The sequence below is a fragment of the Hirsutella rhossiliensis genome, assembly GCF_020360975.1.
Source record: "Hirsutella rhossiliensis strain HR02 chromosome Unknown scaffold00022, whole genome shotgun sequence".
NCBI lineage: Eukaryota > Fungi > Ascomycota > Sordariomycetes > Hypocreales > Ophiocordycipitaceae > Hirsutella > Hirsutella rhossiliensis.
The window spans coordinates 839,157-856,438 of record NW_025408688.1 but is presented as its reverse complement, the minus strand read 5'-3'; the positions used below and the strand labels follow the sequence as shown (position 1 = coordinate 856,438).

General features: G+C 52.7%; 4 protein-coding genes across 4 annotated transcripts; 2 read left to right on the top strand and 2 right to left on the bottom strand.

Annotated features, from left to right (window-relative positions):
* Positions 1-1,375: 1,375 nt before the first annotated feature.
* Positions 1,376-2,107, bottom strand: HRG_11821 (uncharacterized protein; the record flags this gene model as incomplete). Its single annotated transcript, XM_044870291.1, has 1 exon — positions 1,376-2,107. The coding sequence occupies one exon, from the start codon at positions 2,105-2,107 to the stop codon at positions 1,376-1,378; it is 732 nt and encodes a 243-aa protein (XP_044714786.1).
* A 4,375-nt stretch (positions 2,108-6,482) lies between these two features.
* On the bottom strand, positions 6,483-8,461 carry HRG_11820 (glycosyl hydrolase family protein; the record flags this gene model as incomplete). Its single annotated transcript, XM_044870290.1, has 4 exons — positions 6,483-7,091; positions 7,141-7,807; positions 7,896-8,207; positions 8,283-8,461. 4 exons carry the CDS (start codon positions 8,459-8,461, stop codon positions 6,483-6,485), a joined length of 1,767 nt encoding a protein of 588 aa, XP_044714785.1.
* Positions 8,462-10,356: 1,895 nt separating this feature from the next.
* Positions 10,357-11,856, top strand: HRG_11819 (carboxylesterase family domain-containing protein; the record flags this gene model as incomplete). The annotated part of the gene is made up of 6 exons (XM_044870289.1): positions 10,357-10,371; positions 10,447-10,529; positions 10,714-10,958; positions 11,019-11,500; positions 11,552-11,749; positions 11,818-11,856. 6 exons carry the CDS (start codon positions 10,357-10,359, stop codon positions 11,854-11,856), a joined length of 1,062 nt encoding a protein of 353 aa, XP_044714784.1.
* A 1,922-nt stretch (positions 11,857-13,778) lies between these two features.
* HRG_11818 (uncharacterized protein) lies at positions 13,779-14,006 on the top strand (the record flags this gene model as incomplete). The annotated part of the gene is made up of 1 exon (XM_044870288.1): positions 13,779-14,006. One exon carries the CDS (start codon positions 13,779-13,781, stop codon positions 14,004-14,006), a length of 228 nt encoding a protein of 75 aa, XP_044714783.1.
* Between the last annotated feature and the right edge of the window lie 3,276 nt (positions 14,007-17,282).

Genomic DNA, 17,282 nt, shown 5'->3' with positions numbered 1-17,282 from the left:
CAACTCGTTCCTGATACGCCTTTATCTCTGTAGTAGCCTGCCCGTTGTACTTGACGAGCGGGATCGTCGCGATGGGATTGATGGTACTCGGGTTTCAAGTCGCTGAGCTTGAACTTTCGCGCAATTTTCTCGACGTACGCGTCTTGGCAGAGTAGATCTTCCTGTTTGGTCGATCCTTACAACTCTGATGCCAAGATACCACTTAAATTCTTCTTCGCGCAGATCGTATTTGGATTGGAGATGCTGGACCAGGTCGTTTACCGCCTTCTTCTCTTGCCGTGGGTTGAGAATCAAGATGTCGTCGACATAGACAAGAGCCAGGATTTTGCCGTTGGTAAACACACAAGTTTCTTCATCCGTACGGTCAATCCCTGCCCTCGAGGGCCTGGGAGATCTCATTGTACCAGAGCAGTGGAGACTCTCGAAGACCATACAAGGCCTTGTCAAGTTCCGCGATCATGGTTGAGCCTTCTCCAGGTTTCAAGCCAAGTTCTACAAAGCCTTGCGGGAGCCGGACGTAGACGGGATGGTCCTTCTTTAGGTCGCTGTACAGGAAGGCGTTACCAACGTCGAATTGTCTAACGTCAAGACCGAATCAGGCTGCGATTGCCATCACGATTCTGAAGGTTTTTGCTGCAAGGTGGCTGCATATGTCTCCCGTCGTCGTCCTCGTCCTGCAGGTCGCCACGGACGCAGATCCGAGCTTTGCACCTTTGGAGGTATCCGTCTGATCAAACTTATAGGTGAACACCACTTCAGTGGAAGAGGCGATCCCTGTGCCTTGCTGCGTTCGACCAGTCTCCAGGTGCCACGTCGGAGAGATCGTGCAATTCCTTCCTTATGGCCTCTTTGAAGTCTGGGCCCATCGGGTGGTTTCTAGATCCTGGTAGCGTTTAGGGAGTCGTACAAGGTCATCGCGGTGAAATCGATGATCTCGTGCCGTCTTAGAGACTGCGGCAAGAAAGACACTATGAAATGTTTCGAGGTTTCCCTCTGGATGTTGATCCGCTGGAAGCAGGGCCGTGAAAACGCTGTTGACGTAATCATCGTGCTTCCTCTTTGGCTTTGGTGTCCGGTCACTCTTGCGAGTTGGCTGGTCACCGTAAATCTCCTGTTGACTGCGGCGGGTGCGTTTTGCCGCGTGGTTCTTCAGGAATTGGTTGGTCACCTGACGGCTGCTTGTCCGGTTGCATGCTATTGCCTTCTGAGGAAGGTCGCCGGCGTGGTGGCAGCGGTTGAACTACGATCGTGTCCCGGGTGACTCCTTCAGGACTTGGATCGCTTGAATCAGTCGACCTTTGGCTATCATAGCTTGTTTCTCTGTCTTGTTGGGGCAGAGACTCTAACTCCACTGGAGCTTTCGGCGTTATGATGCTCAGTTAGATCGCTGTTTGAACCAGCCACAGAACGTTGGGCAGGTGAGCTCGGGTCTGTTTGCAACGGTGGGTCTGGTGTTGAAATCTTTGAGCCCGTTGACCTGGAAGCTGGTGAGGCGTCCCTTCTGTCCAGCTGTGGTGTTGGTTCCGGCGTCGGAAGGACCGGGGATTCGCTCAGAGGCGTGAAGTCTGTCTTGCGATAGAGGCTGCAGAAGCTGCGATCCAGCGTCTTTAACATCTGAGATGGCACCTCTAGCGTCTTCCACCCCCGAGTTCGAACCCTCCAGGTCGAACCCCAAGATATGATGATCAAACTCATAGAGAAATTCATCCAAGAGCGTGTCCCAGTCTCGCTGAGGAAGCGGATCGAGCGCCTGTGACGTTGGCTTGTACTCGGCGATTGCCTCAGTCTCGAGCTGTTCTTCCTTCTCTGGATCAAAGAATTCCTCCTCGTTGAATCGTACATCTCGGGACAGGATAACCTGATTGAGCTTGGGGACCCAGATGCGATAGATATTGCTGGCGTGGTAGCCAACAAAGTATCCAACGTGTGCTCGTGGGCCAAGCTTGAATTGATTGATGTCTTTCCGGGCCTTGTATCGGCTGTTCAGGGATATGCTTTGCATCCATACGCATACACCCCGCCAGTCTGGTCGGAGATCCTTGTTTGCATCAAAGTCGACGTTTGGCGGTCTGTACCATCGAAAGTGTTGGTGAAACCAACGGTCCATTTCTCTCAGGCGACATCCAGTCGTTCCTCCGGCTTGGAAGGATATTGTGTATCAAACGGCTGCACGATAGACTTCTGGCCAGAGTTCTTGCGGCAGAAGGCCGAACATACAGCGCATTCGTTGCTGATTAATACCCCAGGTCGTTCCGCACCACCAGTCGGTTCCTTGGTGTGCGGCGGCGGAGTTCAATCTCAATGCCTACTTCTGTAGCCCAGATCTGGAACTCGGAATCGCGTTGGAAGGGCAGGTTGATGATGGTCCTTTCGTTGTCGATTTTGATCTTGCAGATCGATGCACCCGTATGTCGTTTAACTCGGGCTTCAAGTCCTTAATGATCTGGCTAACTTCCGTTTTTGAAGTCAAGGACCAGGAAAACATCATACCGCTAAACTCGTCGGTGACAAGTAGAACGTAGCGGTGTCCGTTGTATGCCGCAGGAACTCGAAAATGTCGATAAAGACCGAAAGAACGGTTGCCTGATTTGTTCGGGATTCCTGCGGAGATAATCTCGGTTGCCTTGCCGGTGCCACAGGCCGTGCACTGAACGGTGGTTGGGTTGATCCGGACGCCCTTTGTCTGTAAGACAAGTTGTTCAAGTGCTTGTGGCCCAGCGTGGCAGGATCGGTGATGCCAGGTTTCGGACGAATCAATCGGTGGAGGCGGAACCCTTGAAATCGCCATTCTCTGCCGTCTTGGCCTAGTGTTGTCTGTCTGAAAGGAAGAAAATACGCCTTGGAAGGCGTTGAACACGGAGATCAGTGATTGTGGAAGCTTGAAGTAAGAGCGGAAGCTGGCTTATTCGACTACGTCGAGATCGTACTGGTCTGTAAGCCGACAAAGGATATCATTGTCGTCATAGGTTCCCATTCGAAGCGTGTTGTCGACCCACAGTGCCATAGACCCTTCCTTGCAAGCTTCTTCGCGCTGACAATGTTCGTGTGGAATCGTGGCACATGCGCAACGTCGAGAAGAACAAGGCGCGTGTGTTTCTTCCGTTTTCGCCATCCAGAACATTTCCACCCTTCGAGTGCCCGTGCTGACCTTCAAGGAACCTTCTCCGATCATAACGTAGTCGGTTTCCTCAGCTTCGCGGATGTCGGTCAGCAGACTCTTGTCATTGACGATATGGGTAGTTGCTCCACCGTCATAGATCGTCGAATTGTAAAGAGGATGCTTCTCGCGTAGAGCTGAAAAGACCGAGTCGGTGGTTCACTTGTGAGGCCTTTTGCATCGATTGTCAGTCCGGCAAAGTCGCCATGTTTGCGTGGGTTTCCTTTATCTCCTGCTTGATCTGTCTTGGCAGTGGCTGCCGAGGCCTTGACCGTGTCTACAAGACTCTTCCACTTGGCTTGCTTGAGAGCTTCCTTGCAGGTCTTGACGCGGCTGGACTTGACTTGTCGTCCATCCTTGGACTCGCCATTGATTGCAACAGCAGCGCAGTCAGGGACTTCCATCAGTGCTTAGACGGCACTCCGCATGGACAGTGGCTTTGAGCTGCATCAGAGGCGGCAAACACGCTGTCAGACAGCTTGCTGCTCATTCTGGTGCTTCGGACCTGCTCGTGGAACAGTTCGCCCAATGCGCGTAGTGTGACATCAATCTTGAGGCCGAACTTTTTGCTGTTCATGATGTGGACCTTCTGCTGGCTTGCCCATGTCGCATCAAAGGCAGACGTCGCTGTGAGAAAGTCATTGAGGGCAGACTGTCCTTCAAGCTCGGCGATCTTGTGTCGTTCGCCTTCTAACTTGGCTTTATTCCAAGCCACGAGCCAGTCCTCCGGCTTGACTCTCTTTGTCTGGGTGAGGACCTGACGGTATCTTAAGCGTGCTTCCTCTTTCTGTTCGTCTTCAGAGGGCGCAAGGCTTGATTTCAGGTCGCGGACAATAACGCGAAGGTCAGACTTGGAAGTCGTGTTGCCAAGATAGGTTTTATCGACAGTTGATCGGACCCAAACAGCGAGTTCAGCATAGGCGCGCTGCCGGTTGGCGAAGGTCGCTAGCTTGACTTTGTATTCGGATTGAAGACGTGTGAGTCGGGTCCACTGACCATCGTTGAGGTCAGTGGCCGGGTCTGGTCTTGGTCCGGCAGATGCAGCGTTCTGCTGGTATGCGCGTGCCCAAGCGTTAAAGGCAGACTTGTTGAGTGACTCAAGCATTTCCTCGGAAGTCATAGGCTCCTTGGTTCCTCCAGGATCGGAGCATCCTTGTCGATATCGACAAAGCCAAAGACCTTGGAAGTCTCAGCCCTTGAGACGAAATCGTCGTACCAGGAAGCCCATTCGGACGGTCTGGAGAGCGTAACCTCAGACTTGGCTGTCATCTTCGGAAAGCCTTTGGTGTTGGGAAATGGGCAGCAAGGAGGATAGAACGATTGGCGTAAGCAAGCAGACAAAGCGGCAGGGTTTGTATCCCTGAGTGATGTGTGCGTGTGGCGATAGGCACCGTGCGAGCGATCTTGCACGATGGTCGGAATCAGCTGCGATGAGCGCCTAAGTGCTGGGCTCATAACTGTCAGACATTTGGCTCCACACGGGTCAGAGATGGCATCAGGCAATTAATGAGAATTATCTAAAGAACAAGAAGTGAACGAACGAACGCACGGAGTTGTGCAGCTCTTTATACGCAAATGAAAGGTCCGTCGCGTGATTACGCAGTAGTGGTTGCCTATCAGGCAACAGCGGCGTTGCGAGTAACATCGCCACTTCATGAATAATCATCCTAGGCAGGCTTGATATGTGTCAGAACCTTGATGAGGTTCTCGTCGGATAGGTCACGGACACAGCAAGAATGGTACGATCGGATGAAGTGAGGTATCATGTGTGTGTCTGTCTGTGTCCCCCATTTGGGGGTGCTCTGCCCAAGCCCTATATCAAAGGGCGATGGCCTCAATCCCTATGACATGCCATCACGTCATATCTCTGTAACTGTCTCATAGATGTCCTCGTGGCCTCATCGGCTGCGCTACCTGGTGCGCTATCGTCTGCGCTACCGTTGGCGCTGCCACTAGTAGCCTGACGCTATCGTAGCTGCATCTACCCGGATTCTACCGGATCTAACACTACCCTGCCAAATGGTTTGGGCCGCCACGACATGACGGGACAAGACGAGACAAGGCAAGACAAAATGTGGCGCGACGACAGACAGCGACCCACCTGCGCGCCATCGAGGTCGGCATGACGTCTGCGATGTCGTGTTGCAGCACGTCGACCCAAACACCAAACCTTGTTCCCCTCTCCTCCGAGCTCATGCAGACCAGGGCAACCATACGTACATACATACTTTGTATATACATAAGACATGCCTCGGGGCCGGCACGTTAAACCTTGCCATGGACAGCACGTGGCGATCGCGGCCTTGACCACCATCTCGCCGTGACGCCTAAGCCATGTTGTCTTGATACCTCAGGGTCTGACCTCGACTAGCCCCGGGCAATTATCATGCCCGCAGCCAGGGAGGGCTATAATCTGCATTGTCACCAGACGGAAATATTCGGACGTCGGCCGGCTATGTGTCTATTTTCTTCACATCTACGAATACGCAGGTCCCGCCGACAGCAAATCGACAAATTGATAGGGATACACATGTCCGCCACCAAGAGGCATCGTATCTTTCTAGAGCCGGTGGCAATAGTTTTCACCCTTCTGTGGGGATATGTTTACAACAAGCCACAGTTCGAAAACACTTGGCCGCGATTCCGAGGCGTTTGTCTTCGAATTCGCCCTGCTAGCGAAACTTTTGCACGCAGGGCCATCCGTCTAATACAATTTCACATTGCAACATGTTGGCTTCACCGACAGTACGAATTCGATACATGTCAATGCAACGTAGACGTAAAGCAGCTACTGACACCGGACACCACGGAAGGTCTGTTGCTTCGTCCTACTGCTTACTCTACTGCAGTATCCGGTGTGCTCGCCAGAGGCACGTACACGAGGGCGTTAACTCAACGAGTGCATTGCATCCACGAGAGTATAAACCCGCTAGGGTCTCCCGGGCCGAGCGTGCGGCGTCACGTTCTTGTGGGTGCCCGCGAATCATGATGACTTTTGGCTAGACACGTTATTAATTAGCCAAGACCGCAGCATAGAGCACGACATAGGAAGAATGTGTGGCTGGCAGATTCACCGCCGTACCGAGCAAGGTCCACTACGCTGACCACTTGGAGAAGTCGGCCGGCCTTCAAGCAGGCCTTTCACAACAGACATATCTGGACAGTCTGGCAACGAAAGAGCAACATCTGTGGGGCTTGAGGAGACAGGCAGCAATGTACTGAACCATGAATAGTAGCTTAGCGTAGTGGCCTTCTAGGGGACTCCCTCTGGGCGTAATAAATAGCTTTAGCATTAGCATCAGCCACCCTGCGGTCCCTGCCATGCCTAGATAGATAGATGCTCGGCACCGACCGGGTGCTCAATATCCCATCCCTTCCTAGACGCCATGAAATCCACCAGATCAAAGAAACTCTTCTTGTAGAACCTCTGCTGCGTGGTTAGGTTCACCGCCTGCATTCCGAACTGCGGGCGGAAATCGCCCAACTCCCAGTTGTCGACAAAGGACCAGGCGAAAGCACCGAGGATATTGACGCCGTCCTCGTGGATCGACTTGAGCATCTCGGACAGGTAAGACAGGTAGAACTGACTTCGGGGCGAGTCGAAGCGCTGGTCGGGCATTTGGCGCTGGGACTCGGCGAAGATTGCGTACCCAACCTCGCCGACGACGATGGGCTTGCGGAAGGTGTTCCAGGCGTAGAAGAGGAAGGAGCGGATGTACTCGGGCGTGGCGTAGACGTACGTCTGGGCGCGGTAGCCGACGTTCCAGCCGTGGACGTCGACCTGGGACTCGACCACGCAGCTGGGGAACAGGGGATGGCTCGGCCCCTGGCGGACGCAGGCGTCGATGCCGCCAGGCGGTGGCGAGATGACGGTTGCCGTAGGGGTCCAGGCCGAAGAAGTCGGTCGTGTCGCCGATGTAGGCCAGCTCCTCGTCTGTCAGCTTCTGGCCTTGGGGAGGGTCTGCAGCACGGCATCGGGATACCACTCGCCGAGGGCCAGGGTTGCCGTAGGTGCCCAGCTGGATGGCGTTGAACCGGTTCGCGGCTTCGACGTCGGCCTGGTCGCGAGGATTCCTGGGCAGGCCAAAGTTGGCGTTCCATTTGAATCCCATCTGGCCCGTGGCCTTGAGGTCGTCGTGGTAGAAGTGGTAGAGCTGCGCGTGAGCGTGAACCACGTTGTCGAAGCCCGTAAAGTTGAAGGTGTTGATCATCAGCTCGTTGACCGTCACCCACATGGGCACACGGTCCGCAAAGTGTGCCAGGAGAATCTTGCCGTAGTTTACAAAGGATTCGACAAAATGTTCGTTCCAGAAGCCCATGTTGTCGAAGTGAAGATCTGGCACCTCGATTCCCGATCCGTTGGCCGTCTTGATCAAGGCGCACGGGGTGTCAAAATGGAGCATGGTAGCCACGGGCACCATGCCCTTCTCCAGGACGTAGTTGATCAAGTCGTCGTAGTGCTGCAGGCCCTGCTTGTTGATGGGTGATCCGGCGCGGCCAAAGGGCAGGATCCTCGACCACGAGATGGAGAAGCTGTAGTACTTTACGCCCATGGCAGCGATGCGCTCAATGTCCTGTTTGTACAGGAAGTAGTTCTCGAGCGTCGTATGGGCCTGGGCTTGGTCTGGGGTCATGACCACTTCCAGCTGGCTTGGCCCGCGACCTCGAGCGCAACTGCGCCTCGATCTGGGCCGCAGATCCGGCAACGCCCAGGAAGAAGCCGTCGGGGAACTCGTACGAATCCTGGGCCAAGAAGTACTCCTGCGCGGAGCCACGAGCTCTTCGGTGGGAACGGGGCTCGCTGACAGTGGTCGAGTACAGTCCGGTGGTTGTGTAGTTGGGCATGTTGGCGCTGAGCCACATGGATGACCAAGCGGCTTGGCCATAGATGTCGTCAGTGTCTGTAGCCGAGATGGCGGTTTGACCGGGGAGCCAGCTGCCGTACGTTGTCGTCGATAGGCTGGTGTTTAGGAGTTTGACGGCGTCCGAATACCGGGGACCATAGATGGTCGTGGGCGTGGATGTCGGCGCAGGCAATGACGCCGCATATCTGAATGCAAATTAGTATTTCCAGCCTTTTTTTTGACCACAGATGAGAGAGCAAATAAATGCATGCGCATCTCACCTTACGGTACTGGTGAGTGTGTAGGAAAACGGTTGGAAATAGTACGAAGGCTTGTTGGCATTCGGTTTTGCCGCACCGCTCGTTGGTTGAGCTGCATCAGAAGTGCCTACGATGTAGACTTCTTGACCCTGGACAAGAAGAGCCGCAGCACCGGTGATGATAACAGCGGTCAAGCGCATGATGATGAGCTGAAGGGACTCGAAGAAACGTTGGGAGTGCGATAATATCGAGCAACCGACCGTCGCCGCAGACCACCTGGGCAACCCGACAGCTTTGTACATGGACAATGCTCTAAGCAGGTAGTAGTAGCTTCACGTTCCACGAATGAGTTGTCCCTTTGTATATTGATATGGGCCAGACTCCGCCATTCCGGCCCGTGCCCTCAAAGCCCGCAGCGGTTCCTCGGTCGTCATCCTTCGTTTCAAGCGTTCAAGCGTCATCACATGAAGAGAGAGCGCAAGCAACAAGCTACACCAGCCCATATGGTTCCTACTGCAGTGTGATCCAACGGCGTGCTATTTCCTAGTACTGTTTCTCGGAACCTCCGGTCCGACGGACGGACCTGTGTCGGACTGCGTCGATGAAAACCAAACCCAGTCGTCATGCAATAAATAGTACAAGACGGCATCGCTTGGGCCGGACAGCACCGAGAGTGATCGAGATTAGAGGTCGTTTATTATGGCTCGTCCGGGAATATCTCGAGATTGAAAAGGTACGAGTAGAGCTCAGAATTTGTGGGCTCAAAAGAAAACATGCCCCGCAGTGCCATTGACGAGGATTGATAACCTTGTTAATAAGGTTACTTCGTACTAGCGGGCGATTTTATGGTGTTGTGGGTATTGTTAACCCACCCAACTCCTCACCACACGCCAGACTAACCTCATCAAGCTCGTCCCATACCGACCTTGCCCGTACAAGTACTAATTACTCGTAATTCGTATGATCCTTCTTCTGCCGCGGATCGGTAGGCTCCTCGGCCGCGGGCACATTGGATATTACCACACGGAACGGCACAAGGCTCCACCATCAACCCTCCGAGATACTACTTCGTGCGGAAAGGACGAAGCAGGTACTACATCGCATATTATGGACCGGCACCGGGGCCGAGGATCGGATATTGTGGGCTAAAAAGGAAACATCCCCGAGGTGCCATTGACGAGGATCGATAACCTTGTTACGGACGGAGTAGTAGAGTAGCCGTTGGGCTTAAGGTGTTGTGGGTTTGTTAACCTACAAACACGGCGGAACAACGTCGTGCCTTACCAAGCTTGCAAGCTTACACTAATGAGTATGTACGTGTATACATCTTAGTGCGACGGCTATTGTTTTCGTTTGCTCTTTCGTCTGCCGCGGATCCGCAAGCTCCTCGGCCTCTGGCGCATGGCACGAAACGGCGCAAGGCTCCACCAAACAATTCCCAGGATACTACTTCGTGCGGAATGGACAAAGCAAGCAAATCGAGTATTATAGACCGGCACCGGGCGGAGACGACTGACCGGATGAGCCGAGTCCGTGAGCCAGAGTCGGCAACGGACGAGACTTTCAGGTATTTTCCGATCTAAAGCAAAGTTCCGGAAATGTATCCAGTCATAGTTATCGATAGGCTTGCCAGGAGGATTCCGATATTCGGCCAGTCCACTTGCATACTTTAGACGACCAAGTTGCAAAAAAGGGGTCATACATCGAATGGCGGGAATGCGAATTCGGTTCCGTTGAATGATGCACAAGCAGTACAGTTTGCCGCAAGTCACGGTATGCGCCGCCTTCCGGAGGTCCAGAGGCGTGGTGAGTTTGGTATTGGGCTTTGCATAGTGCATGACAAGGTCAAGTTTATAAAAACATATGCAAGTCCTTGATGCCAAGCAAGTATGCTGGACCTCATTCGTTCGAGCAACATTTGAGCCAAGATGCGTCGCCATTCTGGATTTCTGGCGCAATGCGTCGTGGCGGTTTGCTCGATCGCTTCGAGAGGACTTGCCACAATTCTTTCCACTCGTGCTCCAGAGGTTACGGTGAAAAATGGAACGTATTCTGGAATGTACAGCCTGGGTATCACCAGGACTTCTTCCTGGGAATGCCCTACGCACAGGTACGAACAAACAAAGTCACAGTTCCGGCTTGCGGAACCCCAACACTCAACTGACATGTCCTATGCCTACACAAGGTTCCTGACCGATTTGCGGTTGCAACTGGTCTTCGCACGTCGTGGGATGGCGTCCACAATGCCACGAAATACCCAGCCACTGCGTTGGCTACGGATGGGATGAGCCAGGATATGAGGTTTCCGAGGACTGTCTGTACCTCAATGTCGTCCGCGCAGCGGGAGTCCGACACATCCTCTCTGCCAGTGGCTGTTTGGCTACACGGGGCGGCCTTTTATGGGCGGATCGGCAGACAAGAGATACAACTTGTCCTTCATTGTCGAGCACAGTGTCAAGATTGGACGTCCCATTATCGGCATCAGCTTGAACTATCGTCTTTCGGCCTTTGGATTCCTATCTGGTAGAGAAGCAATGGAGTCGGGAGTTACGAATATCGGCTTCAAAGACCAGCGTTTGGCTCTACAATGGGTCCATGAAAACATCGAGGCCTTTGGCGGCTCGCCGGACAAGGTGACCATATTTGGTGAAAGTGCGGGTGCAGAAAGCGTCTCGGCACAAGTACTTGCCTACAACGGTAAGGAGATTTGCAAAACTCGGGGATACTCTTGATGAGCAACTGGCTGACCTGTTGCAGGACGAGACGACAAGCTATTCCGCGGAGCTGTCGGCCAATCCGGGTTTGGTGCCGTCATCAAGAGGAGACCGTACAACGGAGGCTTGAACGACACAGAGCTGCAGCAAGCCACCTACGACCAACTCGTCCGAAACACATCCTGCGCGAGCCATGTTGGCACTCCCGAGTCGTTGGATTGTCTTCGAAAGGCCCCCTTCGAGGAGGTCAACCGAGCTCTGAACGTCTCGCAAGTCGGACCATGGGTCCCCGTTCTGGACCATGACTTCCTGCACGACTATCCCACAAACCAGCTACGCAAGGGCAACTTCGTCAAGGTTCCACTGCTGGTCGGTGTCACCACTGATGAGGGTGGTGGTTTCGTGACCGATTCGACAAACTCGGATGAAGACGTGCGAGAAGCCCTCAGGGCGCAGCTCATATCGAACAACACGGCAGAGAACGTCGACCAGCTGCTGAAAGAGCTGATGTACTTGTACCCGAACGTGCAGTCTATCGGCATTCCTTCGCTCAAGACGTGGTCTCATATTATCCAGCCAGGTGATGCGGGCAGCCCGAATCTGGGGTCGCAATATAGGCGCATGGCAGCTATTGTCGGGGACATGACATTTCATTTCTCTAGAAGGCGGGCCAATTTCGCCTGGTTCGAGCATGGAGTGCCGAGCTATGCTTACCGCTTCAACGTGCTTGTCAACGGGGCACCGGCACCATTCGGCTCCGCTCATTTTCAGGAGGCAAGTTATCAAAACCCACAGAGCTACCCCTTTTTGGTACGGCATCTTAACGCTAAACTGCTATTTAGGTTGCATTTGTCTTTCATAACTGGAACGGCGAGGGGTAAGTCCCTGCACATAGAAATGGGCACCCCCCTGTTTTGGGCACCCCAAAAAAATCACGACCATTTTCAACACCATTAATTCAATCCCTTCTCACTGCCCACCACCGTGCACTACGATACAATCGTCACCTATTTCTGAAACCTCAGCTTCGTTTCATCAGATTCTTCATTCTCAGCTGCGTTCACCTCCTCCTGCGCCCGTCGTATTGCCTCAATATTGGCGAACCTCGAATTCGGGCTCGTGACCACCCTCTTCCTTTTTTTCGGCTTGACGGCCGCCAATTGTGTTTCCAGTGCCTGAATCTGCAATTGAGCTTTGCTAAAAGGCCATCCTTCTCGTCAAACCCTTTGTGATCTTCCTGAACAGCAATCTCTTCGTGGGCACGTCGTCGTCTAGCTGGTTGAATTGAACTACCTGAACCTTCAGATCTTGCGAGCGCCTCGGGGTCGACCACGCAATCTGGGATGTGTCTGATTGCCAGTCACTGGTGGGTAAGTGGCTATTGAATGCATTGGCCACATTTTTCGCGTTCTTTTGCGTCTGTTGCTGTTCTCCAGCAGAAGAGGGCTCAAAGTGGCTTCGCCATCGACACCGGCCACAAACCCGTCGCTTTCCAGCCACCCTTGATGTTTGACACAGTGAGCGCTTGCTCGCGTGCTTTCTGGTAGCAGGAAAGAAAGTTTTGCTTGCCGACTGGGCTTGAATCGGTCAGGAGGCTGAGAAATCCGACCTGTTTGCGGTAGTAGTGCTTAAGAGCGGAGAAGACAGACAAATCGAGCGGTTGCAACACATGAGAGGTATGGGGAGGTAAGAAAAGAAGGTGAATCTGATGCTGGTAGCATAGATACATGAAGTCAACCGTCTCGTGACTTCCGTGGCCGTCCAATACTAGCAGTCTTCGCTCCGAAGGGTCGGGTGGCTGGGTTCTTGGAATGAACACCTTTTCGAGCCACTCCACCGCAGTTTGGTCCGAAGTCCAGCCGTTCTTTGTCGCAGTGAATTGCCAGTCACTAAAAGTACTGAGATCTTCTGGGAACCACTGTTGCTGGACCGATTTGCCCTTGAAAATGACGAGTGGAGGGAGGAAGGTGCCGGCAGCGGACACGCACTCGATGAACGACGTCCAGACCCGAGAACCAGGCGTCTTCTTTTGTACAGATCGTTTTTCAGCACTGCCAACGACCAGGCCATTCTCCCCAAGTCCTTCCATGATGCCTGCTTCATCCATGTTGTACCTGTTCTCCGGCTTAATAGCCAGAATCTCGGAAGGAAGAAATTGTTGAACCAAGGCCGAATTACCTCGGTAGAAGCGCCGTTGACACGCGCAGAGTCTCTGTGATGGCACTTCTGGGTCCGAACTGCAGGATTTCGTCTTAAAAATGCTTGCATCCAGTGTTTTCCGAGCGGTGTGTGGTCTCCTTTGACGGCGAGCATGCGCTGCGCGAACTGCCTGATCTGCGAGTGAGTGGGAGGAAGGCCCAAGGCGTCCTGAATGAGAATCCATTCGGTAAGTTGCTTTTCCTGTGTCTGAGAAAGCCTCTGAAGAGCAGAAAATGCATCCTTTCTGCATTCGTGACCATGCATGCGATTGTAAAGAGTTGCCCTCAGGACGCCCCAATCGCGAGCAGCCTTCTTGGCGGATCCGCCATTGGCGATTGCCTCAAGGGCGCTGTGAATGTCAGACTCTGTATATTTCATCAGTAGTGGCTTGAAGACACATGCGTCAATTTTTTAGCAGATTGGATGCGTTTCCGCGGTGAAATTTGCTGTTGAAGTTGACGCAGCCGTTTAGGTTGGGCACCCATCTTGGGTGCCCAAAACAGGGGGGTGCCCATTTCTATGTGCAGGGACTTACAGCCCAGCGAATCCTTTTGGCGGAAATGACGCAGCGTACACGGCCAAGGCAACAGCACTGTCAACGAATATGTCTACCGCGTGGATCAACTTTATCAACGAACTAGATCCGAACGGCAAGGAAGACATTGGGCTGCCAAAGAACGAGACATGGCCAAAGTACGACCGAACGGCTGGTGGAGGCGTGGGGAGGAACATTGTGTGGGATTTGGACGGCGCATTCGTTGAGATGGATGACTGGCGGGCCGAAGGGATCAACTGGATGATTGAGAACGCCATGACCGTCTTTGGGACGTAATTTATTAAGGCCCAGAAACGATTCATTGCAGTGATCTTGTTGGAACAAAGTGAGGCCTCTAAGTCTCTCTAGGTAATACAGCTCGAAACCAGGTAAGCCTGTAAGGAGGGAGGTTTGTGGTCCACTGAGGGGTCTGGAGGATCTCCTATTCGAACGGGATCCTCCAAGGAGTCCGGTATATCTTTTACTGGCTCGGGGACCTCAAGAGATTGAACTATCGGCCTAATAGCTTGGAAAGCTATTGATCGGGGAGATCGAGCTGAATGTGCTGACGTAGATGGCTTACGCGGCCTTCAGTGAGAGGCAAGGAGTGCCCTCTTCCTGATAGAATGTATAGTACACCTGAACACGGGATATGAACATAGGGAAGGCACAGAGGGATATAAAAGGGGAGGGCTAGACGGATACAGGGCAACCGAAGAAACCAATCAATATATGCACATCACAGACTATCAGATCATATGATACTCGACCTTCGAAAAGTCCCTTTCTCCACTTTTATGTCCACTTTTGCTCTCTCCTTCATGAGACAATATAGCTTATACTCGTGCCCGCAGTGAAATGAGCCAAAGCGAATCCTTAAACTGGGGCGGCACGAGTACCTTAAAGCATTACTCCGTAAAGTTTCTCGAGAGAGTAAGTACTAAGTATCTTTGCTTGCAAATTCCCGGACAATGTACCTCGCGATGCTGTCTCAGCTTTTGAGGCCAACTGCGCTTAGTTGCCCCCGAAGGGTGGAGCCAATGGGTAATAATGAAATAATTTACTCGCGTAACTCTCGTCCGATGTGCGGAGAGGAGGCAGTCTGCCGATTCAGCTATCATTGCAGGGGGTTAGCTAGTACTAAGGCGGGCATCGGCGGCAGCCGCGGCGGCCACGGCGATGGGAATGCCCGCGCCCAAATTTGGTGGCGGGGCCCTCTTCCTAATGGGGCGGAAGTCACCGTCGACGTTATGAAATCGTGTCAGATAACCGTTACGCCACCAACAAAAGTGCAGGCCCACACCTAGTGTGGAATAATAGTACCTTATATTTATGACAAATTGGCCGTAGATGTTCCATTTCTCAATTTAGTTGGTTGATGAGTGGATGGACGGCACCGATGGCGGGAAAGAAGTGCCTTGCCTAGACCATGCACTGTGCCTTGCATAGCAATTTCTCAGGTTGTCGAACAACTTGCGTCCTATGGCATTTTTACCAACTTTTGAGCGGTCAAACCAACGGGTAGATAAAAGGGCTGCTTTTCGCTTCCAATGATCTTAGCGGCAAGTATCCAACATTCTTGAAGATGTTCTTCTCAAGACTTAATCGTATCAATACGATCGCTAACCTGATGCTTATTGACTTGGCTTGTGCTTCTGGCTCATCTATGATGGCGTCTTTGACGGTGGTCTCTTCTTCAGTGGCTTCTATATCTGCTTCGTTACATGTTGTGCCCTCTTTGAAGTCAACTTCTGTTGGATCCACCTGTGCACTAGGCACCGATCGCGCACGTATAACTAATCGACCGCGCTAGTCACGTGCGAGTAAGAGGTGAGACACAGGGAGGAAGGTCTTTGCACACAGTTTGTATGGGACACGTTTCCCTAGTTACACAAGATATAACCAATTGAACCAGTTCGAATAACCTCACTGCAGTGAAGAGCCTGTCCACACTGATCAGTGTCGCCCGGCAAAGGTGACACAGAACAGCAAGACGGAAGAGAGCTAACCTATCGTCACGCTCTGCAAAGCGAGCTCCTGACGGTAGGATAGTTGCTACAACGCGCGGATTGCTACGAAGACTCTGCATCAGAGCCCACTCTAGTTATCCAACCGTGCCTAAGCTTTGCTGTCATCAGCGACCCTTAGGCGTGCCCTATCGCACATTGATAACCTCATTGACACCCTGTGCCCTGTTTCTCAGCACACAGCCTGTCAATATGTCTGACAATTCATCTGCCGCACTAGCCCCGGCAACAGCCCAGGATACCCCGGCCAACGTGTCTCTCGAAGACAGGCAACTCGTTGAACGGAACCTGACGATCGTGGAGCTCCTTCACTCCCGATCAGGCATTTCGACGCGGATTTCCTCAACGAACCTATCACCCAGAGCTCCTCCCTTGTCCACCGCAACAGCTTCTTCTTAGGCTGTGTGGCAACATACACGGTGGATAAACGTAACCACGGAATTGCCCTGCTTGGGGATCTGTATAACGACTTCACGGGATGGAGCTATGATGACTTCGAACTAATCAACCCACGCCTTAGATCAAGACTCCGGACGCTTCTCAGAATTAGGGATCTATATGGGCAAGGCCAACTCTAGCATCTCTCGAGCTTTATGTGGCCTTCTAACAAGTAACGAACTTCCTGAATGGGATGAGAACGAGTTGCTTGGTCAAGAGGTTGCTGAAAACACCGTGGCATATAAGGTGAAACAGAAGCTGCTCCAAGGAACTGTTAAAGCGGCTATATCGTCACCGGCACCGGTAGTAATCCAGCAGCCAACTATTACCCGACCGGCGGAACCGGAATCCTCAGATCATTGAGACCCATCAACCCGCTCAGCAAGAGCCTCAGCATCAATGGCGCGAATCCCTCGGTATCAGCAGACGCTCCCCGTACGGACTACCAACTTCCGAGATGCATACACGAGCATTCCACCTGTTCGATTCGAGAACGAGGAAGTTGAGGCCGATCTCACGATTAGATTCATTAAGATATGGGACAAGAAACTAGCCTATACCGGCGAACCATACGATATCTTCGATGACAAGATCCGAAATTCATGAGCGTGTGCCGTCAAGCAAACATTCCTCCGTCTAAATTCCATGGTGTTTTCCTTCGATTCTGGCCAAGGAAGCTCAGTCCTTCTTTCTACACGAAATCAGCACTGATTTAACCTTCGCTGAGATGTATCAGAAGATGAAAGAGCACTTTGACACCGAAATCAACCAGAAGATGTATCATACCCACTGGAGCACCTCACCTTCAGCCGACTTCGGGCTGAGATGCCCGGTAAGTCATCTGACGAGGTCCTCCAGGCCCTTCTTACGAAATTGCGGCTCTGTAGGAGAGCACTCGGGGATAAGTCTGGCGGCGAAGGTGGCCTGATCGATGCAACGCTCAGGGCGTGCCGTGGTGTGCCTGAATTCCGACTCGCGATATACTCTCCCGCACCTACATTTGAGGGATTGGCATCACAGCTTCGATCATCGCTATCTGCCATGCAAGATGAACGATCTGAACAACCCAGTGGCCAATATCCCCAAGACCTGGATAGAGGACATGATC